The sequence below is a fragment of the Silurus aristotelis genome (assembly GCF_946808225.1).
Source record: "Silurus aristotelis genome assembly, chromosome: 3".
Classification (NCBI taxonomy): Eukaryota; Metazoa; Chordata; class Actinopteri; order Siluriformes; family Siluridae; genus Silurus; species Silurus aristotelis.
Genome location: NC_139576.1, coordinates 11,070,223 through 11,095,053, shown reverse-complemented (window position 1 = coordinate 11,095,053; position 24,831 = coordinate 11,070,223). Strand labels below are relative to the sequence as shown.

Here is a 24,831-nt window from a genome sequence, read left to right as displayed (position 1 = left end):
TATAATGTTAGAGAAGTAAGTAACCGAGTAACATCCACAGGATATTCTGGAGCATATACCCTCCCTCCCTCCGTCCCGATCGATAGGACACACACACACACACACACACACACACACACACACACACGTATGTATGTTTTTTTTTGTGTGTGCGGTTTTTTTTTTACTGTGTGGATTGACCTTGTGGAGGTGAAAGCAAACACAGGTGCACTTAAAATAGAGCCTGAATATTAGACACAACAATGCACTGGCATATGGTTTAACATGGTAATACATGGGTTGGGATGAGATCCAAATATTCCCAAGTTTGGGGAGATCTAATCTATTGCTGTTCTAGTAGCACTGAAGAACTATGGGCAAATCAACATGCCTGTGACATTTACTGAGTAACAGATAAAAGAACTAAACCTCTCACCTCGGCTCATTTGTTAAATCATCAATAGCATACAGCTCATATTATGTAAGTAGATGATTCTGTAGGCTAAGGTCAAAGGAGAGAGGACTGCTCTGCAACCACAGTGTTGTCCTTTAAACTACGCGCAGCTCCAGAACGTAGTAATCTAATTTACTAGCTAACTAAAATACATTGGATGGCATACACAAAAACAAGAAAAACATGAATTACAGCCTAACACAACGCGCTATCTACTAGCTGGTTATCATTATTTGGCAAAGCAAGCTCACAAATGAGTAACGAGACAAACTCAACAACAACACATCAGTTGACATCATGAGCTTGGAATTTCCACCAAATTACAGACCAAATAAATGCTGTTATTCACTGAGAAAATAATGTCAAAGTGCTGACTCATGTTCGCAGCCTGTTCATGTTGCACGCCATTCTCAATAAATTCATAGTGTGTCCCTTGTTTAGCCTTTTAAGTGACACGATTTGGTAAGAAATATTAAAATCAGCCCAACAGAAAACAAAATAAACTGTAAAATGTAATTTTACACTGTAAATACTTTCCAATTCTAAATGCCATGTATTTGAACTCCATGGACAGACACAATTTCAAACATTCAATGGCAGCATTGAGTAGTGTGGTTCTGAGCGAGATTGCTGGTATGTGCTTCCTTTTCCTGTTAATGTAGAAGCGAAAACAGGACAATTTTACAGCTGGAACTTATCCCCTGCATACAGCAATGAAAAACGTGAAAGCTGATACACCTGCTGGGACACTCAGTACAAATGTTATATGCAAACAATCAGTACATAATACCCAATTCTAAGGCACCTTTAGCCAGTCCCCACGGTTTTTATTAGAAACCTGCACTGAACAAACAAATTTTTTGGGAAAGTAAATGACCTGGTTGCAGCCAAGCCACCTTTCTTTACTAAGTAGTGGTTTTTGACAGTAAAAGCAATCTTTGCATTACATTTCTAAACTAAAGGAGAATTGGTAATGTATTAGCACACACCAGCAAACATGAGCACAAAGCACAATTTCTAGCTTAGTGGTTTTGTGCATGGTCTAAAGGCCTATTTATTCTACCTTTCAAACACGTTTCTTCTCAAATGTACTTTGGAATAGGTTGAAGTAAAACGTACGAATCCAAAAGCAAAAGGTCCAAATATTTGGGCCATTTATTTGTCAGATGTGGATGAACAGATGTAGAAACCTTTGCGAGATCCGATACCCTTTTCTCAGTGTCGTTTATCACATGCTTGCTGTATAATAACGCATCCTTGCAGTTAGTGTTGCAAAATTCAGGGAATTTTCAGGACTAGAAACTTTCCATGGAAATTAAAGGCGAGAGATATATATATAGAAGTAACAGGAATAAAATTGGAGTTTAAGAAATTGCAGGTTAGCCAATAGCAGGGAACTCAAATGTATTTAAAAAAGATTTTTGCAGGGTAAAAATCAAACCAAATCTGGTTGGTTAAAACAACCAGATTTAATATTATTTCAGTTACATTTCTACAATGCATATTCATCAATCGCATGCACACAGCACACTTATTACAGGGCTACTGAAGCCAACCCCCCCTACATGCACTGTAAAATAATACCATAAAATAAACACAGATCCTTTTTTGAATCCTGCAAAAAAATTATGTAAAAAATTAATTCCATCTTAGTGAGTATTCATGTACATTTTCATAAATATTACACAAATGTATGTTTCAAACTTCCTTGTGCTGCTTGTAAGCTATTGTGCAACAAAATTATTACTATTCAAAATGACTAACAATTAAATCAAAGCCTAAAATGTCATTTATTTAAAATCTGTATAAATTTGCATGCGTGTCAGCTTATGACCAAACAAATATTCATATACAGTGGTACCTTGACCTACAAGTGCGTTACTGTACGAGTTTTCCGAGGTACGAGCGGTCACTCGGTCGATTTTTTGCTTTGTTACGCGAGCAAAAAATTGAGGTACGAGCTCGAGACGCCGCTGCTAGATGGCGAAGCGAAGCCAGAAAGCTAAGATTGTGACGAAAATTAAGATAAGCAAAGAAGAAAAGGTAAAACATTAAAAGTTTAGGGATACGTAATGTACAGGAGTCATAGAGAGAGTAGCAAAAAATCGAGTTTTCCCTCCTCCGCTGCTTATCGCCTCTCCCCCCACCTCTTTCTATTATGTTTTTATACAAGATTTATTATTTAGAAATGTATTTTCCTAATTTAATAACATAAAACATAAACACGGGGTGTCATTTTGAGGGTTGGAACGGATTAATGCCATTTTAAGTATTTTCAATAGGGAAAATCTATTTGATGTGCGAGCAAATTGAGATACGAGCTCGTCCACGGAACGAATTAAACTCGTAGGTCAAGGTACCACTTTATATGTTTGTGAATGATTTCCCCACTTTTCTAATCAATTCCAATAAATTCATGGTAAGTTTTCAACTTGGAATATTTCCATAGTTCCCGTGGAAGGTTTTGAAATAAATTCCAGAAATGTTCTGCCCCTTTGCAACCCTACTCAAAATAAAAGCTTCACCTTCAAAATGTGCAACATCTGCAAACTGTTATCAAAAAGCTAGAATCACACAAGGGGCATGACAATAAAGCAGTCACCCAGATGTTAGAAGGAGATCCCAAGTTTAAATTCCTACAATGCCACACCCATCTATAGCTATAAGTTGAAGAGATCAAAACTCCTCTCTAGATGTTCAAAGGTTCGGTTGGTTGGTATATGTCTCAGAGGAAACACCTGACTGCCGTCACGCTCCCATACTTGTAGCTGATATATAACAGGGGAGACCTAGGCTAAATTGAGGAGAAAATACAGCACTAAAAAGCCCATTTGGATGTACCTTGCCCAATACAGACTTTTGACAAACCATGTTTTGCCAGGGTTCAAGGTAAAAGAACCTGGCCTCACTACATACAGTTGGGATGACAGCTGTGCACCAGGCATTCTTTGCGGCTTCTCATTTGGAACCTAGCTAACAGCAAGTAGCGGGACCGAATGTTCATGAACGTTAGGAAAATTGAAAAAATTATCTGGGCAAATACTGTACACCATTACATTTAAAGTATAAAACTCCGTCAATACAATAAAAGATAAGCATTGCCAAATAGGTGCCCTTAGATCTTCATTTTCAAAGATAATTCTGACAGTGATTATGTGATCCTTTTAGACATTTAGCAGCTATACACAAAACTAAAACTGTGCTGAGATAAAGCTGTACACGAAACTGAAGCTGTGCTTTACAGCCTATTATAAAGAGGAAGGTGCCTTTGCAGAAAAGGAAGTTTGGGCTTGATTTAGCATAAAAATTTATTCACTTCAGTAACATTAGCATTGTTTCACGATGAGCAGTCTGCTTGATCACACAGAGATCACTAGTTAGCTCGAGACACAGATTGTCTCGCATTAAAATTTATTTTATAATATATAACGTATCATAATATCCTCCGGCTGTTCTGTGAACTGAAACACTGATGATAAATTCATTTTGCTTGCACATGCGTGCGTGTAGAATCGACTCGAAAGCAGTAGGGGGGTTACTCCGGGAATTGCCCTGCATCACGCTGACCACAAACAAATCGATACACAAAACTTGAAATATTACTTACAACAAGCATTGAGACCAGCATCATACTATATGCCATCAAGCATTTCGAGAAGTACAGAACACTCTCTACCATTTAGATCATGTTTTTCAGTCTTAATGAAGTGTTGCAGCATTCAACAGTGTTCAACTGATTATAAATGAAATATTTTTGCTAAATGTATGTCCTAATATACAATATATTAATAGGGAAGGAATTGGAGAAGAATCACAAAAGTGTTCCACTGTTATTTATGCTTTCAACCAAATGTTTCCAACCTGACGATGTGATTCTGTTTATTTTTCATCAGATGTGTTTGCTGTAATAAATGGCAGCACCCTCTTCTCTTTAATGGCATCAGTTTAATCAAACAGACAATAACACTGTAAATTTTCACAAAGCACACGTCAGGATTTGATAGACAGCCAAGATGGAAAGCTTGGAACTTAACGAAGATCACTTTGATAGGTCTCAGAAATTTTGCAAATCCTTTAATACAGCACAACCAGGACATCATGAATTCAACCGTTCACAAACAATGTACTTTACGTTTCCTCTACAGTGCGCGGTCACAGAAATACACAAATAGATAAAGATAATGGGCAGTCTAAAAATGTAGCATGTTAAAATCTTACCTGTTGCACAGTGAAGCCTCGAAAACTACTGCTTCATGTTTCCTGTGACGAGGAGGAGACTTGTCGTGAAAATCCCCCTGGTACTTCTATGCCAGAGCTTCACACAGCACACTCTTCCCAGCTTTCACTGGTCTTGTTCGCAATCTGTCTGAAGAAGAACAATCAGACTAATTACACATTCCTATTCAAGGTTTTTGATTCAAGGCTCAATTCACCTTAATATAAAAGAAGCAGCTTTTGTTTGCACCATTGGGAAGCCTGTTGAGCTTATGTGCCTCTTTAAGACCTTCCTGTAACAAGTGTCCAGGACTCAATTAAATATTGTTCTCAGCAAAAGACATTTTTGGCCATCAGTTTGGGTGGAAAAACTTGTTGCTCTCTGGCTTTTCCCAGAAATCTATGATGCTATCCAATGTTGTATTTGACATTTCAGGTCAGCATATGGCTTAGATTTGAAGTCACTTGTGTTCTGTGGATTACATCTGCTGTAACATTAGATGCCTGTTGGCGTAGAAATCGAAGATACTTGGTTAAGAAATTCCAGGCTGATGCAACCAAAACATTCGGTGGATACTGGTGTACCAACAGTATTGTGTGTGGACACAGAAGTATACACACTTGATATTTCCAACCTGTACACAAGCTGAACTTTTTTTTTTAGCAAGTTTGGCATTGAATTAACTCGACCCTTCTGCACAAAGCCCTGACTTCATCCCTCATCTTTGAGATAAACTTCACCAGAGACCTCCACACCCAACTAACGCTTTTATGGCTGAATAAACCCAAAGCCCTTATAACCACGCTCGAAAATGTAGTAAAAAAAAAATCACAAATTTCTGCTCATCTCGCGTGCATGTCGTCTGTGGAGGTAATTAATCATGAATTCATTCAGAAGCACAAGCTTTAGTTATATAAAAAGAGTAAAATGCCAGAGTCAAGTTAAACATACAGACAAAATAAAAATGACTACTCCGTAAACGTCAACAGGAAGTAAGGTTTATATTAATTCACTGCCTTGGTAATGCTGTTGTGAAAGTACAACACAAATAAAAAAAGAAAACAAATAAACAAATGAAATAAAATAAAATAAACAACCCAGACATGAACTCTTTTTGCCCCTGGGCTACTCATTTATCCAACCATGTAAACTATTAACGATAAAATCGTACCTGTTCATTATAGCAGTGCACTAAAGTAAAGGCTGTATTATAAAGGCAAGGCCAGAGTACAGACCGTGAGGATATGCAGGCGGATTAAATAAACACACTGTTGTACTACACTGAAACAGAATCTGCTCTGTGTGACACTCAACACTTTAAGTTGCTGTCTTCTTTATTGAACCGTAAAACCGCAAAACCACAGAGAGTCAACAACGTCTTTATTTGCATGACCTTTTCAAATTGAAAAATGTAAAATAAAAACACACACACACACACACACCCACACACACCCTTACTCCAAGTGTAGGGGAAAAACCTTAATGAAAGATAAAGGCAGTATATCTGAGCGTGTCTGTTACTAAGTAATGGTACAAGTGCAATAAAATATTTACAGAAAAAAAAATATATAAAAATGTCCAGCTGAATCTACAAAAGCTGCACTGAGAAGATGTTGAGCTAAAATCAGAATAAAAATACACAATCATTCTACTATAAATCCACATATAGCCTTTATATCAACAATAGAACACTTGCTGCATTTTCTCAGTGAACTCATTTTTTTCTAATAGTTTTTTTTGTGTGTAATCTATCTATCTATCTAATATATATATATATATATATATATATATATATATATATATATATATATATATATATATATATATATATATATATATATATATATATATATATATATATATATAGAGATAGATACATACATACATACACATATATATATACACACACACACACATACAGTGAGGAAAATAAGTATTTGAACACCCTGCTATTTTGCAAGTTCTCCCACTTAGAAATCATGGAGGGGTCTGAAATTGTCATCGTAGGTGCATGTCCACTGTGAGAGACGTAATCTAAAAATAAAAATCCAGAAATCACAATGTATGATTTTTTAACTATTTATTTGTATGATGCAGCTGCAAATAAGTATTTGAACACCTGAGAAAGTCAATGTTAATATTTGGTACAGGAACCTTTGTTTGCAATTACAGAGGTCAAACGTTTCCTGTAGTTTTTCACCAGGTTTGCACACACTGCAGGAGGAATTTTGGTCCACTCCTCCACACAGATCTTCTCTAGATCAGTCAGGTTTCTGGCCTGTCACTGAGAAACACGGAGTTTGAGCTCCCTCCAAAGATTCTCTATTGGGTTTAGGTCTGGAGACTGGCTAGGCCATGCCAGAACCTTGATATGCTTCTTACAGAGCCACTCCTTGGTTATCCTGGCTGTGTGCTTCGGGTCATTGTCATGTTGGAAGACCCAGCCTCGATCCATCTTCAATGCTCTAACTGAGGGAAGGAGGTTGTTCCCCAAAATCTCGCAATACATGGCCCCGGTCATCCTCTCCTTAATACAGTGCAGTCGCCCTGTCCCTTGTGTAGAAATACACCCCCAAAGCATGATGCTACCACCCCCATGCTTCACAGTAGGGATGGTGTTCTTGGGATGGTACTCATCATTCTTCTTCCTCCAAACACGTTTAGTGGAATTATGACCCAAAAGTTCTATTTTGGTCTCATCTGACCACATGACTTTCTCCCATGACTCCTCTGGATCATCCAAATGGTCATTGGCAAACTTAAGACGTGCCTGGACATGTGCTGGTTTAAGCAGGGGAACCCTCCGTGCCATGCATGATTTCAAACCATGACGTCTTAGTGTATTACCAACAGTAACCTTGGAAATGGTGGTCCCAGCTCTTTTCAGGTCATTGACCAGCTCCTCCCGTGTAGTTCTGGGCTGATTTCTTACCTTCCTTAGGATCATTGAGACCCCACGAGGTGAGATCCTGCATGGAGCCCCAGTCCGAGGGAGATTGACAGTCATGTTTAGCTTCTTCCATTTTCTAATGATTGCTCCAACAGTGGACCTTTTTTCACCAAGCTGCTTGGCAATTTCCCCGTAGCCCTTTCCAGCCTTGTGGAGGTGTACAATTTTGTCTCTAGTGTCTTTGGACAGCTCTTTGGTCTTGGTTATGTTAGTAATTGGAGTCTTACTGATTGTATGGGGTGGACAGGTGTCTTTATGCAGCTAACGACCTCAAACAGGTGCATCTAATTTAGGATAATAAATGTAGTGGAGGTGGACATTTTAAAGGCAGACTAACAGGTCTTTGAGGGTCAGAATTCTAGCTGATAGACAGGTGTTCAAATACTTATTTGCAGCTGTATCATACAAATAAATAGTTTATAACTATTTTAAACTATTAAAATAGGATTTTTTTTTTAGATTATGTCTCTCACAGTGGACATGCACCTACGAAGACAATTTCAGACCCCTTCATGATTTCTAAGTGGGAGAACTTGCAAAATAGCAGAGTGTTCAAATACTTATTTTCCTCACTGTATATATGTATATATAAAGCTCAAATACCACTGACTGACTCACTCACTCATCACGAAATCTCAAAAACCACTGAACGGATTGCAATGAAATTTGGAACATACCTTTCTCTTGGGTCTTAGGTGCTCACTAAGGAAAGGGTTTTGAAAAATTCGCCCTGGATCGCGGCTAACTCGCAAAAAACCTGATTTCTCACGCATTGTAAACTCTTCGAAATAACAGTATGGATCCTCATGAAACTTACTACATTGTTTCTTATTACATGTTAGATTCACGATAAAAATTATTTTTAAAGTAGTTTGCCCTGTATCGGTACTACAAAGGGGTAGTACGTTATTTGTTGACGTTACGTTCTGATCTCTGATCATCCAGTCCTGCTCAGTGCTTACTGCTTATTGCCATATTGCTTAGCGTTCTGCCTTCCGTAGCGAAGCACGGGTACTTTCAGCTAGTTACCCAATAAAATACTAGAAAAAGATTTCCCCCCCCAAAAAAAAAAAATAATAAAAATTATTAATAATGATGATATCAATCCATACTAAAAACATTCTTGTAATTAATCTCTTTTATAACTAAGCAACCTTGATTTTTTTCTGATTATTTGAGTTGCCTTCTTGGAAAGTTCACTTCTTTCTCACTGCTCCCTGCGTTCTCAATCATGTGATGACATGCGCTGAGTTAAGTGTTTTACAGCCAGGATTTTGCCACTCCTCATAGAAGCACACCGAGAAATACTGCACATGCTGGAATGTATGGTACCATCTGTTTTGTTTAGGAGTTTGGGTTCATCTTGTAGCTCGCACAGTGACCGAGAAAACTGCAGAAAACTGAAGAGGTTCTATCAAATAGGAAACTGTGATAATCAGTAGCTAAATTAGTATATAGATTTAAAAATAAACACACATTTCTCAATTTAAGTGTGTTGCACATATTCAACTATATATAGATAGAAAGAGAGAGAGAGATAATCCAGCCATTAGGGTTGCACAAGCCAGTGCACCCTTAGTGCCGGTCACAAACCCGGATAAATGGGGAGGGTTGCGTTAGGAAGGGCATCCAGCTTAAAACATTTGCCAAATCAAATATGCGGATCACAAACCAGAATTCGGTCGAGGCCCGGGTTACCAACGACCGCCACAGGTATCATTAGCCAACAGCTGACAATACAGCTACTTTTTTGGCCAAAGGAGGAGAAGGAGAGGAGGAAAACATCTACAGAGACAACAGGGAAAGGAGAAGTGGAGGAAAGTGGAGGTTAGAGTTGGTACTTTAAATATTAGTACTGTGACTGGTAAAGGGAGAGAGAGAGAATATTTTGGAGCATAAAAAGGTAGATATGTTGTCTGTTCAGGGGACCAAGTGGAAATGGAGTAAGGCCAGGAACATTGGAGGTGGGTTTAAACTGTTCTATCATGGTATAGATGGAAAGAGAAATGGTGTAGGGGTGATTCTGAAGGAAGAGTACAGTAAGAGTGTAGTGGAGGTGAAGAGAGTTTCTGATAGGGTGATGAACGTGAAGCTGGAAGTTGAACGGGTGATGATAAATGGACATGTAGGTGAAGGGAACAGCGGTGATGAGGAGGTGATGGGTAGGTATGGCCTTAAGGAGAGGAATGTGGAAGGGCAGATGGTGGTAGATTTTGCTGAAAGGCAAAAGCGAAGGAAAGGCATATCAAGAAATGCATGTGAAGGAAGAAGAAGAAAGAATTTGTACCGATTAGCCAGGCAGAGTGACCGAACCGGGAAGGATGTACTGCAAGTTAGAGCAATAAAGGATGTAGATAGAAACGTGTTGACTAGTGAGGAGAGTGTGTTGAGAAGATGGAGGGAGTATTTTGAGCATCTGATGAATGAGGAAAATCAGAGTTGAATGATGTGGAGATGGTGAAGCAGGAAGTGGATAGGATTAGTAAGGAGGAAGTGAGAGCAGCTATTAAGAGGATGAAGAGTGGAAAGTCAGTAGGATCAGATGACACCAGTAGGAGCATGGAGATGTTTAGAAGAGATGGCAGTGAAGAGAAAGAGAAGAAGTGACTATCTGTGAGCAGAAGTATGGTTTTATGCCGAGGAAGAGCACCACGAACGCATTATTTGCTTTGAGAATGTTGATGGAGAAGTATAGAGAAGGTCAGAAGGAGTTGCAGTGGATGAGGACAGTGTGACAGCAGTGAAGTGTGCAGTAGGAACTACAGACTGGTTCAAGGTGGAGGTTGGACTGCATCAAGGATCGGCCCTGAGCCCTTTCCTGTTTGCAGTGTTGATGGACAGGTTGACGAACGAGGTCAGACAGGAGTCTCCATGGGCTATGATGTTTGCGGATGATATTGTGATTTGTGAGAGAGTAGGGAGCAGGTGGAGAAGAGCCTTGAGAGCTGGAGGTACATGCTGGAGAGAAGGGAAATGAAAGTCAGTAGGAGTAAGACAGAGTACATGTGTGTGAATGAGAGGGAGGGCAGTGGAGTGATGCACTTGCAGGGAGAAGAGGTGGAGAAGGTGGAGGAGTTTAGGTACCTGGGGTCAACAGTGCAGTGTAATGGAGAGTGTGTTAGAGAAGTGAAGAAAAGAGTGCAGGCAGGGTGGAGTGGGTGGAGAAGAGTGACAGGAGTGATTTTTGATAGAAGAGTGTCTGCAAGAGTGAAAGGGAAAGTTTATAGGACTGTGGTGAGACCTGCGATGTTGTATGGTTTAGAGACAGTGGCATTGAGTAAAAGACTGGAGGTGGAGCTGGAGGTAGCAGAGCTGAAGATGTTGAGGTTTTCGTTGGGAGTGACGAGGAAGGATAGGTTTAGAAACTAGTTTATTAGAGGGGCGTTTTAAAGACAAAGTGAGAGACATGGAGTATATCGGTAGGAAAATGCTGAGGATGGAGCCGCTAGTAGAGAGGAAACAAGGAAGGCGCAAATATATATATATATATATATATATATATATATATATATATATATATATATATATATATATATATATATATATATATATATATATATATAGATAGATAGGGAGAGAGAGAGAGAGAGAGAGAGAGAGAGAGAGAGAGAGAGAGAGAGAGAGAGAGAGAGAGAGAACTAACTATAAACACAAGCTACAGAGCAGAAAATATTCACAGTAGAATTCTTACAAAGTCATTTCCGCTCTCAGGTCGCAATGAATCATTAGCCAGTGTCTGATAAAAGCAGGTCACTGCAGAATCTACAATTGCAAATGTCATACTCCAGCCTCATAAACACAGTGCAAGATACTGGGTCACAAAGTAACAAATAAAAGGCTTTGAGTCAGGACAGGTCACGGGCAACAATAAAAAGTCATGCAGCCTTTGGCTATTTTCTGCAAGCGGCCTGCTTTTGCAAGGAAAGAGGGATTTCCAACAAGACAGTGCACACCATACCCGAGCGCTGACTCTGTAATTATTGAAACAGATTAAAAAAATTAGAAATGAATGAAGTGGTGAGTTTTTTTATGGCTAGTTTTTGTAAGCGAGTTATATCCGATCTATACGTAAAGTCTGAATATCAGGACATCAACTTCTTTTGCTCTTTCCAACAAAAATTATTGCTCTAAAATTTCTAAATTATAATAAAAAACAACTATTTATTTGTAAATATAACTTATAATACCAATCTTTGCCATGTGTTACAGGATCCGATATGTTTTCTCATTGTTCTGCTGGTATTATCCAGATAACCAGACCTCGTATCAGACTGCTGATATTTCCAGTTAAAGACAAAGAGAAAAAAAAAAAAACGCTGATTGTTGTAATTTCAGGTCGCATTCCACAAGTGAGTAAGTAATCAAAATCCAGTCACAATTACAGATAAAAAAGAAAGACAAAAATGACTCCTACCCTCTTGGCCTCTTGTGCATGTGTGTAAAGTTTTTATGACAGAACCATTAAGAACAGTCAGTGCTTCGTTGTATGGTTTTGGGTTCAAGTTCATTATGTTTGTGCACAAGCTTTTTTTTTGGCATGTGGCTATTATGCTTCATAAGGAATTGAAACCATTATGAACTGCAGAGCTTCAATATGACTTATCATAAACCCTGCTCTCAACACTAGCTTTCTTCGTCATGTGGGAGAAGGTGCAAGATAAATTTGCCATACGCTTGTGTAACATGACATGCCCTTTAACCCGAGTTTCCATGTTAATCAAGTTCTCCCAGGGCACGCTTGAGAAGAGTAACGTGTAACACACAGTCGAACTAATGCAAAGGGCATCTAACCCGCCCTTTACTCATCGTTGCTTACTCACTGAGTGCGCTCAAGTTCTGACTTGATCAGAGGGAAGAGTAACTAGTTTAGAAACAAAATATTTTCTGAAAAGGCAAAGTCAGCAAACTACTAAAGGATCAATAGTACAGAAAGTGTACAGTTTAAATAAACTAATCTCAGTCCTTTGAACATTCTACACGTTCGCATCAACTTAGTGGGACAGGTGTCTACAAAACAAATGATCAAATACTTAGCAAACATGGTCGATATGATCAGCTTCGTGTCTGGTGTTTGTTTCTATTATTTTTGCTCTGAAAGCCAGGGATTGGTGTAGTTAGAAGGCAACTAAAGTCCACTTTCACTCACTCGCCTTTCAATAACCATCTCATTGCGCCATGCACACGCATCCACACCTAGAAGCCATTAATCTTAATAATCCACTTACTGGAATTTTTTGGGAGAGGGAAGGAAGCCAGAGATCCCTGAGAAAATTCAGGTTTGGGGAGAACATGAACAGAACTCTGAGCTCAGGATTGAACCCTGGATTTTAGGGCTGCGAGATGATATCCGTTAAACCACGGACCAGTGTGCTTACTTTTCCGAAATTATCCATACAGTAAAATATACGTCTTAAGCAGGAAACATTCATAACAAATACACAGCAAACAAGTTATAAAAAAATTTATAAAAATTAACAACATTTCAGAGTATTGCTGAAAGCTGTAGCATCATGAAGGCAGAGAACTTGGACAACCTCAATCAGTTTTTGTGTCCCTCAAATTTTAGGAACTGTGTGAGAAATATAGAAGATATTTATGCAGGATATGGTTCCCTGGTGGTCTGGATGCGGCGCTCTCACCACTGCGGCTTGGTCAGGGAACCAACCCAATCCATTAGGGTTGCACAAGCCAGTGCACTCTTAGTGCCGGTCCCAAGCCCGGATAAATGGGGAGGGTTGTGTTAGGAAGGGCATCCAGCGTAAAACATGTGCCAAATCAAACATGCGGCTCATGGATACGGATGATCCGCTGTGGCGACCCCTAACGGGAGAAGCCGAAAGAAAGGTTTTATTTATGCAGGCTATATGGTAGTTCCATTCTGTTCAATCTGCAAATATTAACTATTTATTCCATTTAACTAGAATTTTAAAAACTATTAATTTTGCTAATAGAACGAATTGCTCATGTAGCAAATATTTGCTCATTTGTCCGAATCACTTCTTAACTAATCGAATGTTACTGATTGGAGTGCAGATGTTTTTTCTGCTGAAGTACTAAGTAAAAATATACAAAGCTGGATTCAGGGTTTCCTCGTGAACAATGTTGTTAGGAATGTTCATACACTTGCAGGGTGAAAACTATTTAACCCGAGGCCACTTGAACAAACACCTTTATAAGAAAGAGTGTCGAAACTGTAGACAAGCTACAGACATTTCACCTGATGCTCCAATAGAAAATCTCCTGCTTCAAAGAATAACGTTCTACTTGTACAGAAAAATGATTCTGCCAAAAAGTTGCATGATTGCCACTAAAAAAAAAACAGCTAATATAAGTACAGAAGGATTTTTCTGATATTTACTATCATACCTGAATAATTGGTTTTATAAGATTAGTCTTTTTTTTTCACAACGTCAGGTGTCTAACATTTATGCGTGTTTGACATTTCAATATTTGTTTACTCTATGAATTTCACTTCCTTATTCCTGCCAACAATCTCAAAGCTCCGCCCACAGGATCTTAGATGGTCAAGAGTGATGACCAAATGACTGATGCAAAACACATCTAAAACAAAACACTTTCCAGACCAGAAAACTAATTTTCACTAATATCTTAATTTGGATATATTAATACCGCTATGTTTTCCCTTTATCAAGGTGGAAAATAGCATTTTCCAAAACAAACAACATTTTGAATGATTTGAACAATAACACAATCCCCAAAACATTTATTATTATTATTATTATTGGTATTATTAATAATCAGAAAAATATATCCTTTCTTCTCATGTAAAACTAATCCGATACAAATAGGCAGTGATAAATATTGTTTTCACTTCGACAAATGCGCGTCATGCTTGACTTTTTGTGTGTGTGTGTGTGTGTGTGTGTGTCAGGATAACTGAACTTTGAACAAATTACTCACTCAAGAAATGTGACCTGCAAATATACATACATACATACATACGTGCACACACAATTTTATATATTTGTATATTTATACACACACACACACACACACACACACACACACACACACACACACACACACAATATAAGATATTTATATTTTGTGTATATATACAAACACACAATATAAATGCACACACACAGAGACACACGTAACACAGAAGTGAACAGGTGGCTTTCTAAAGAGTAATCTTAGTATAAACATCACACACACACACACACACACACGACCTGCACCGCGGTACTGTTACTATCTGACTCTGAGGCTCACAGGACTCGGGGAAGAAACTACACTCACACCCAAAGCAGTTACAGAAGGTCACCTGAAAGCAGTGATGAAGCGGAACTTCTTAGTAAATCCCAACAGTGTGTGTGTGTGTGTGTGTGTGTGTGTGTGTGTGTGTGTGTGTGTGTGTGTGTGTGTGTGTGTGTGTGTGTGTGTGTGTGTGTGTGTGTGTGTGTGTGTGAGAGATTAAAGGCGTGTATCTGGCATGGCCGTCACCGGGGGCCGATCATACAGGAGCACTAAGTGTTAGCTGGTCTCTGCAGTGAGCCCCGGGCCAGGCGCCTTAGCTCTTCACCATCCACACAACACCTACCGGTACACGGAAGTCGACTTCAGACACGCCCGCGGTTCCTCTGTCCCTCTCTCTCTGTCCTCCGGAGCTCTGCAGTAGCGGGACTGCCTGTCCTCCACCATCAGATGTGTCAGAGCTCAGCCGATTCCCTCCCCGTCGCCATCTTCTTTCTCCAGTTCCTTCCCCTGTTGCCTTCTTTTTTTTCTCGCCCGTTTTATGACAAATCCCGCCCCTTGTTCCATGATTGGTTAACAAATCGAGTTGAAGAGAAATTCACCAATCAGAGCTAAAAGCAAGCTCCTCGCGCAAGAAGCAAGGGCCGATCTGAATGCGAGTGGGAAAATAACCAAGGCTCCTCAAGGACACACCCACACGTCGAGGTGACGTCTGGAACCGCTACTCATGCACCGATCAACGCGCACGCACGCACGCGCATAATTATAATATAGAATGTACTTGACGGAAATCTTTACAAAACTTTTACTTTTTGTAATTATATTTTTTAATCTATTTATTATTCTGTGCTCATTTACTGGTTTTTAGGCACAGACTTTTTTCTCTTTTAATATTTAGTATTATTAATTAAATATTTTTATTATGAATTATATTATTATGAATTTATTATTAAAGCTTCTGCTACTCATACTGTTGCTTTTTATTACTCTTTAACCTTTTTAATTGATCTTACTATTATTTGCTTTGCTTATACTGTAACTGTTACTGTTACTGATTGTGCCATTTTCTTGTTAATGTTTAAAATTTAACTATTATTCATGAGGAAAACAATTAACACACACACACACACACACACACACACACACACACACACACACACACACACACACTTCAATTCAATTCATTTTTATTTATGTAGCGCTTTTAACAATGAACATTGCAGAGATGGCATGAGGAAGAAACCTTGAGAGGAACCAGACTCAAGAGGGAACCCATCCAAACACACACACACACACACACACACACACACACACACACACAACATCTGTCCTACAGAGTTTACACATGTGAAGTATATCATGAAGGTCATGGCAATATTACTGTAATCTATACTTATAGTTGTATATATCTGTAATTTAAAAAATATCATACAGACAGACAGACAGACAGACAGACAGACAGACAGACAGACAGACAGATAGATAGATAGATAGATAGATAGATAGATAGATAGATAGATAGATAGATAGATAGATAGATAGATAGATAGATTATACAATTAGGTAGATGCTAAACTGCAATTCATTGCTGCATACCTATCTATCAAATAATTTTTTTAATAATCAGCATTGGATTCTTCAGGTTGTCTGCTGTATAAATTGACACTAGCAAGGTGACAAGTTGTTTTCTTAACTCCAATAACAAAATATATTCGACAAATTAAGAAGCACAGAGCACACAATTTACAAATGCACATGCAATTACAATTTATTTGTCTTTTAATTGTATTTAAAATGTATTCAAATATTTTATTAAAGGTCAAAAAGTGTGATGTTTTTATGTAGATTACGTCCACGATTTCATATTAGCCCTGTTTGCAGATCAGAAACCGGAACTGTACTAGCTTCATACTCTTACTTGAAGCACAAAAACTAATAGATCAGTAAATCTGGTAAGAGCTAAGACAAAGACCCTGATCATTTTTTATATTTTCGTCCAAGTTTTATTTTTTCCTCCTAATGTTTCTACACGATTTAACAAGAGTTTATATAACTTATAGCAGAATTATGTGAAATTGCAGGTATAATTTTTATTTATTTATTTATTTTTTGGCCAAGCACTGCATTTTTGCAAGTAGAGTATAAAGTTGTTAGAAGGAAACTGAGTAGAAAATGATGTCCACTTGTTGCTTTGTGACTCACTTGTATGAACACTCTGTTACTGATTTTTAAGAATGGAAATATGAATGATATAAGAACATGAAATTATAACATATTAGAACAGGCCGTCTTATTTAAACCTGTGATTTGCCTTGCAGCTGGAAATGCTGTCCCCCTTCACATCAGATCCAATATTTAACACTGCTCCTGCTCCTGCTCCAAATACCACTTGGTGGGGAGGAACATGACGGGTGGAATAAAAACAGTTCCCTGAAGGCCAGCTCTCTCCAAGCCAAGGCAGGGGTTACTTGGTCCAAGGGAAATATTAGACAAAATAGCACCTTGAATGGCAGAATGACACAACTGCACTGCAAAAGTATGCCTTGTCAGGTCAATGTTACACACACCAGCAGGAATCTCCCTTCTTAGTACACAGCTTATATTTCAAATAACACATATGCCTTGTGCGTTTAATTTTGTTGCTTTGCAATTTGTACAAAATAAAAAATTTTATTGGTACTAAATCTGCAATTTGTACTAAATTCATCCATCCATCCATCCATCCATCCATCCATCCATCCATCCACCCACCCTTGTTTTTAACCTACACTGAGCAAAAGTATTGCATAAAGGCTTCACTCGTGAAACTCAACATTCAAACTTATTCTTTAATTATATATTTTTTCAGTGTCAGTAGACCATCGTATATTCCTTTCTTCACCTTCTGGCTACCTCCTGAGAGTTTTGGGCCATTTTTACTGTGTCGGTAAAACACCTCGTCCCTGTGGGTCCCCCCAGAGAGATGTCACTGCAGCAACCAGCAACAGCTTCCTCCTATACTGGAACACGGGTTCATCTGCTTGTTACTATGTAGATAAGATTATGAGGCCAAACATTGATGTATGTATATATATATATATATATATATGTCTCATTCTGACTGATTTATAGATGAGGAAATATCAGTGCATATGTGAGAAATTAATCTGTCAGTTTTTTTCTGAAATACAGACTCCACGATAATGCCAAACTACTGTTGTGTGTATTGACTACTGCAAGTAGTAAACTGGTAAAGCTACAATGAATCGCTGGACTAAACTTGTTAGCTTGCATCGCACACAAAAAGATGAAGTGCAACCAGAAAAAGCAGGTGGTGGAAAAGAAGAGAAGACAGCGCAGAAAACAAAAGTGAAGTGAGTGAATCTCTAATTCTTGTCTTTGATTGAAAAAAAACAAACAAACATATATTAAGAAATGTAAAATTTTTAAGATAAATTATTGCAATGTGTTGCACTATAAAATACAATCATTTGTTTGATTAGGCTGCAGGTCTTAACTGTAACTTATATAACACTTCAGTGACATGATTGTAATTGCACAGTAAAACATGCAGTAATATTACATATACTGTATGCTAGATGCTAAAAGCATTTATCAAATGCCATCTAGCTTTTTATATATATATATATATATATATATATATATATATATATATATATATATATATATATATATATATATATTTAAATAAAAAAAGCTTCAGTTATTTCAGGAAAACAGGTTAAGTTTATGATAAACAGATAAGTTCACTAAGTTTGCCCAGCTAAACATCTAATGCTTGCTGTTAACAATAAACCAAAACAATTAGTAATCAGGGAAGGGTAAAAAAAGACAATATAGCGACATCTAGTGTGGAAAGAAAGAAACACAAAGACAGAAACTTTGCTGATCTCTGTGCTGAGAGTGACCAAAGATCCTGACAGTAACTACAATAAAATTTAGTTAGGGTAGACTCTAACTTGACATCTAATTTGAGAAAGCATGTTGAGTTAAAATGAAGTAATTTGCTAACCTTACATGTCCGTTTTTTTGTGGATACTATTTCAGGGTAGTTTTCTAGTCTCAATTCGACTAGCTACAGTACATGCTTTCTATTGAATCATTAATGTTGCAAACTTGAATTATGTTTTTAGGCAAAACTGTGCAGTTGCTTTAAGACAGTAATAAAATAATAAAACTTAATACTTGACTTAATTTCATTAGTTAAAACATGCATTTTAATTCTTAACATTTGTGTCGATTTAGTGGTAGCAGACTGCTACATTTTACTTTCACGTGAGTATATTTTTTGGTGGATACTTTTTAATAGTGATGGATTATATCTATGTTTTCACTTACTTTAACTACAATTGATCAGTATTTTGTTCAGCCATGAAATCATTAATAGGATGAACCATGGTAACTTTAATACTGTATACTGCTTGGTATAAGGCATCTATTTTCTTTCCACAGCACCAGTGTGGGTACCTCTGTTTAATCTCAATTTCTCTCTCTCTCTCTCTCTCTCTCTCTCTCTCTCTCTCTCTTTCTCTCTCTCTCTCTCTCTCTCTCTCTCTCTCTCTCTCTCTCTCTCTCTCTCTCTCTCTTCTCTCTCTCTCTCTCTCTCTCTCTCTCTCTCTCTCTCTCTCTCTCTCTCTCTCTTTCTCGCTCCGCTTTCAGCTGGAGGGAGTGGGTAATTGATCCCTCTGAAGAGTTTTACTATGGATGGTTGCAGGTCATGATCTTTCCCATCATCTACAACTGGGTTGTTATTATCCTCAGGTAGGAGGTTTTATAATGTCGAGGCCCTGATTTAAACTTCATATCATAGCATACTGATACATGAATGACAAACAGCCTAGCTCCAAATAACACACATGTACTCTTTGAAAGGCAGCAAAGATTAGAATGATATGTAAAAGAAACTATACTTCACTTATATTATGGACATTTTACAAGTTAAAATGCCATTAATGTTTGTAGTGCAGATCTGACTGAGTAAATAAAAACACTGGTGAAGGTTTAATTTAATTAGGTATCTGGAATTCTGCTTGTTTAAAATAAGAAACAGAGACAATGGAGAAGGAGAGTGCATTGGAATAGTGCTTTGGCTCAACTAATAATTAAGCTATTTGTGTAAATTTGATATGCCATTTTTAGTTACATTTCTCATTTTAAAGGAATTTTATGAATTCTTTGAAAATTCACATTGTGTCTCATCCCATTTATCAATTTCACCATAACAATAAGTTAGATGACATAAAGAAATCACCCATTGGGGTTAGTAGGTTTTTTAAAAATATTTACAATAACTGCTTCACTCTGAATGTAACAGGGTCTGCATGTTAACGTTGGTACAGTTGTTTATATGGCAACGCATTGATTTAGAAATTTACTGGAACTACTTGCATTCAGCAGTTTGAACTTACACCTTCCAGCCATTTCAATTGAGTATTTAGATGATCCATTGTAAAAAAAAAGTCAATAAAGGTGAATAAATCACATCTGGTATTATTTCATATAGACAAAGATCTTGTTGTCTGTAATTAACTTTTGCTATTATTGTTTAAGGGTCTGTTTTTATGAAGTTGAACAGAAATTTCAGGCCATTTGGTACACATTAGACTACATCTCCGATTTGGTTTATGTGGCTGACATATTCATCAAAGTTCGTACTGGTAAGTATAAGAATGTCACATTTAACATGTCAACTAAATCAACAAGTATTTCACAAGCTAAAGTTGGTGTTCTAATAGAAAACAATGCACATTTTTACTTCAGAATCAGGATTAGGAAACAATCATGTCAACACATACTACTTAGAGCGAACTGTCAATGAGGAAACAAATTGAATGGGTAAATAATGTATTTCTCCTCCTCTTCTCCCTTCTCTCCGCAGGGTTTTTGGAGCAGGGCAGCTTAGTGCGAGATATGTCACGGCTAAAAAATCGCTACTTGCACTCCTCTCAGTTCTTCTGGGATGTGCTGTCGCAGCTACCCACTGATCTGCTTTATCTGATTGACACTGTCAAGACTCCTGTGCTGAGAATAAACCGGTTTCTCCGTTCTCCTCGCCTCTCTGAGACCTTGGACCGCATGGAGACACGGACCGCCTACCCCAACGTATTCCGCATATCCAAACTAATGATCCTCATTTTTATCCTCATCCACTGGAATGCATGCCTCTATTTTGCCCTCTCAAAATATATAGGATTTGGAAGTGATGATTGGGTCTATCCTGATCCTACAGACAACGAGTATAATTCCACACGCCGTCAGTACTTCTATTCCTTCTGGTTTTCCACTCTGATCCTCTCCACAGTTGGAGATACCCCTCAGCCGACTTGCGAGGAGGAGTTTCTCTTCATGATTGCTGACCTGTTGATTGCTGTGTTGGTGTTTGCATCTGTCGTAGGAAGTGTAGGGAGTGTAATAATGAACCTTCGTGACAGGGACAATGTCTTCTTCCCCAATCACGAGCTGGTAAAGAGTTACTTGCGCAGTCGGCGAATCAGCAAAGCACTCCACAACCGTGTCAACACCTGGTACCAACATCTTTATATCAACAAGTAAGTCTTATTCCTGATTTTAAAAAAAATAATCACTTATCTATTGCACTTGTTCAGCTATACTATGTGCATATCATTTCACACGGCAGAAAAGGTTTGCTAGCCATTATGTTCTGCTCTAAAACAGGAAGATCACCAGGGAGAATGAGATCCTCCTGCAGCTACCGGTCACACTGCAGACAGCTATTGCTGTGAGTGTGCACCTACCCACTCTGTCCAAGGTCACCATCTTCCAGAATTGTGAGAGCAGCCTGCTGGAGGAACTGGTGCTCAAGCTCACCCCACAGGTCAGAATTGAAAGATTTATGGTAAAACAGGTAAAGCTAAAATTATTCTGTGTAGTAAATGTTGTTGTTTTTTTTTTTCCCATTTGTGAAGGTCTACAACCCTGGAGAGTATGTGTGTAGAAAAGGTGATGTAGGGCATGAAATGTATATAATCAAAGAGGGGAAGTTGGCTGTGGTGGCAGATGATGGGGTCACTCAGTTTGCTGTACTGGGTGAAGGCAACTTCTTCGGAGAGATCAGCATCCTAAACATTAAAGGTACACACACCTAATGCTATAACATACATCTGAATGTCTAAAGTACAGCACTTCAAATCTTTTCTACTATTGTTGAGAACCATAGAGCCATCTACATTTAGATGTAAATAAGTAAAACACAGAACATTAACCCTGTCTAAGAACATCTCCCAGAAGGCAGCACATAAACTTGATCAACCAGAATTAGATTTACAGTTACACTGTATGTTGTAGGTAATTGAGGCAATTAAGAGGAAATGTCCCTTCTGGTCATACATATGTTCAACATGTTTGACCCCTGTAAAATATATAGCATCATGGATTATTAGAAACCTGAAGATATTTCAATAATTAAAGAAGGAAGTGATCAAAATGCAGACATTCAATGCTGACAGAAGCATTGAATGTCTGCATTTTGATCACTACCTTCTTTAATTATGAAGAAATGGCTAACTCTATTATTAAATTAAATTTGTTATTATTTGTAGAGCGCTTTTAACAATAGACATCATCTCAAAGCAGCTTTACACATATAATGCAGTAATAAAGAATGAATAAGATTGTTCTTTATAATTTATAGTCTTTATATGTTATAGTGCCAGGAACCTTGCAATTTCAAGTCGGTGGCCTTGTTTGTCACAAATACTCAATCAGATTAAAGTCTAGACTTTGACAGAGTTTCTAGCATATTCTAACAGGTTCTTGGTCATGGGCACTTAAGTTTAATTTTGGAAGTAAGCTTGGAATCTATGTCCACTCTCAAATGTTTTACAGTCTATAATAGTTTTATATTCTGCATTGTCAGGATCTGGGGTGTTTCTGGCTTTTTTTATTTGTTTGTGTTTCCCTTTTTCCCCCACCAGATGTCGCCAGAGTGTTACCGAGTCCTTCGTTAGCTCCTGTTATTTTCCACTAGAGAATATATTTACGAATTCAAATCCTTCTGAATCACTCAGTGAACCGGTCCGAGTCCCGTGAGTCACTTTTGTCAGTAGGGATTCTGCCTCCTATTGAGACGGAATTCCACTAGAGGCCATTCACCGAATCCAAAGAATTCACCGAATCCGTGGATTCATGAATCCCACTCACAAATCATCCGATTCGCTACGCGCTATGAGTCATGAATCACACGGTTCAGGTGGATCAGATAGGAATCGTATAGGACCCCCGAAACTGACTCTCAAGTGTTTCTGGCCATGTTGGTTGTTTCCTGAACAATTCAGTCAACTCCTTGTTACTACAATTACTTGATAACAACAAATTAGAATAACTAAATCGTGTAATGTATAATTTGTATTTATGTTAGTAGCAAGATAACCAAGGACTTAAGTGATCCGAGTAAATGAAGAGAATGATTCATGAATCCCGAGTCATTAAAAGGATTATTTAATCCAGACGAATACGGATTCGCTTGTCTTTAGTTTCAATCTGATTCTTGTGTGCTGTGTGTATTTAAATTCCAGATTAATCCAAATATGCGGTCTGTTTTATGAGTTTTTATAAAAAGTCTCCTTTTCTATTTGTTTTTCAGTGCTTTTTGACACATCTTACTCTAGGCACAGTCTTTTCAAGAGCTGATAGAGCTTTCTGCTAAGAGCAAAAAATATTTTTTACTGAGTTTAATTACAATGGACAAATTATTTACACTTTTTGTTACACTATAGGACATTATTTTGTGTCAAATTATGAAAGTCTATTTTAAGTTCCTGGTTGTAACACTAAGATGTGAGGGTAAACATTTGTGCATGGCACTGTAGTATACTATATTCTTTGATATTGATCCATTTTGCACCATCTAGGCAACAAATCAGGTAATCGACGCACAGCCAACATCCGCAGTATTGGTTACTCAGATCTGTTCAGCCTGTCCAAAGAAGACCTGACAGACACTCTGTGTGAGTTCCCAGCTGCCAAGCGCCTTTTGGAGGAAAAAGGCCGTCAGATCCTCACCAAGATGGGAATGCTAGAGACTTCAGCTGAAGGGGAGGAGGATACAGAGAAGATTGAGGACAAAATGGTGCGCATTGAATCTAGCCTGGAAACACTACAGACCAAGTTGGCGCGGCTGATAGTTGAACTGGAGTCTAGTGTCTACAAGATGATGATTCGTGTGGAGCAGTTGGAAATGCAGACAGATGGCTGGGAGGGTATTGTGGCTGAGGGAGCCGGGAGTGAAACTGAGGATGAGGCTGAGATAGAGAGGAAGATTGGAGATGGTGAGGGAGAGCAAGAGGAGGAACCACAAGAAGAGAGGGGTGAGGGCGATGGAGGAGAGGAAGACAAGGATGACAGCAAAGAGATAAAACAGAAGTTAGATTAGTAAATGGTGTCAGAGATACAAGATCATATATCAGTTATTTACAGGCTATTCCTACACTACACTATGCCAAGTCAATAGATTCGAGGAATGTCACAGAATAAAACTGGAATTCCCTCTGGCAAGAACCAAGGCACTTTTACTGACGTTGTACACATCAAACAAAACAGTACAACTTTTACAACAAAACAATACAACATTTTTCACTGTACAGCCTTGGCCAAAAGTTTTGAGAATTACATAAATATAAATTTTTTCTGTGTTTTTAGATCTTTTTAAAAATGTTAATATGGTACACTGAAGTATAATCACAAGCATTTTATAAGTGTCAAAGGCTTTTATTGACAATTTCATTAAGTTTATGCAAAGATTAAATATTTGTAGTGTTTACCCTTCTTTTTCAAAACCTCTACAATTCGCCTTGTCATGCTGTCAATCAACTTCTATGCCACATCCTGGTGGACTTTGCAATTAAGTGCAATTCATCTGATCACACTTCATAACATTCTGGAGTATTTGCAAACAGGGCCGCTGGAAGTAATTTTGAACAGGGGGTGCTGTGAATTTATTTTTTTTTTTTTGGACAAAAAAACCAATGAGCCTATGGGCCTATTTAGAATACATTT

The 24,831-nt window shown here is 38.1% G+C and overlaps 2 protein-coding genes across 3 annotated transcripts in view; one reads left to right on the top strand and one right to left on the bottom strand.

Moving 5' to 3' along the window:
* The window catches only part of fhip1b (FHF complex subunit HOOK interacting protein 1B), a 33,539-nt gene extending 18,180 nt beyond the window's left edge, over nucleotides 1-15,359 (bottom strand). The window contains exons 1-2 of one of the 2 annotated variants that reach the window (XM_083536941.1): nucleotides 15,164-15,359; nucleotides 4,652-4,799 (exon numbers count right to left, since the gene is read on the bottom strand). The gene's annotated coding sequence lies outside the window, so the exon portion shown is untranslated. The remainder of the gene's footprint in view (nucleotides 1-4,651; nucleotides 4,800-15,163) is intronic. The other variant, XM_083536942.1, reaches the window with a different exon arrangement.
* Nucleotides 15,360-19,534: 4,175 nt separating this feature from the next.
* cnga4 (cyclic nucleotide gated channel subunit alpha 4) lies at nucleotides 19,535-24,208 on the top strand (the record flags this gene model as incomplete). The annotated part of the gene is made up of 6 exons (XM_083536847.1): nucleotides 19,535-19,578; nucleotides 20,368-20,474; nucleotides 20,696-21,365; nucleotides 21,493-21,652; nucleotides 21,744-21,909; nucleotides 23,688-24,208. 6 exons carry the CDS (start codon nucleotides 19,535-19,537, stop codon nucleotides 24,206-24,208), a joined length of 1,668 nt encoding a protein of 555 aa, XP_083392973.1.
* Nucleotides 24,209-24,831: the final 623 nt, after the last annotated feature.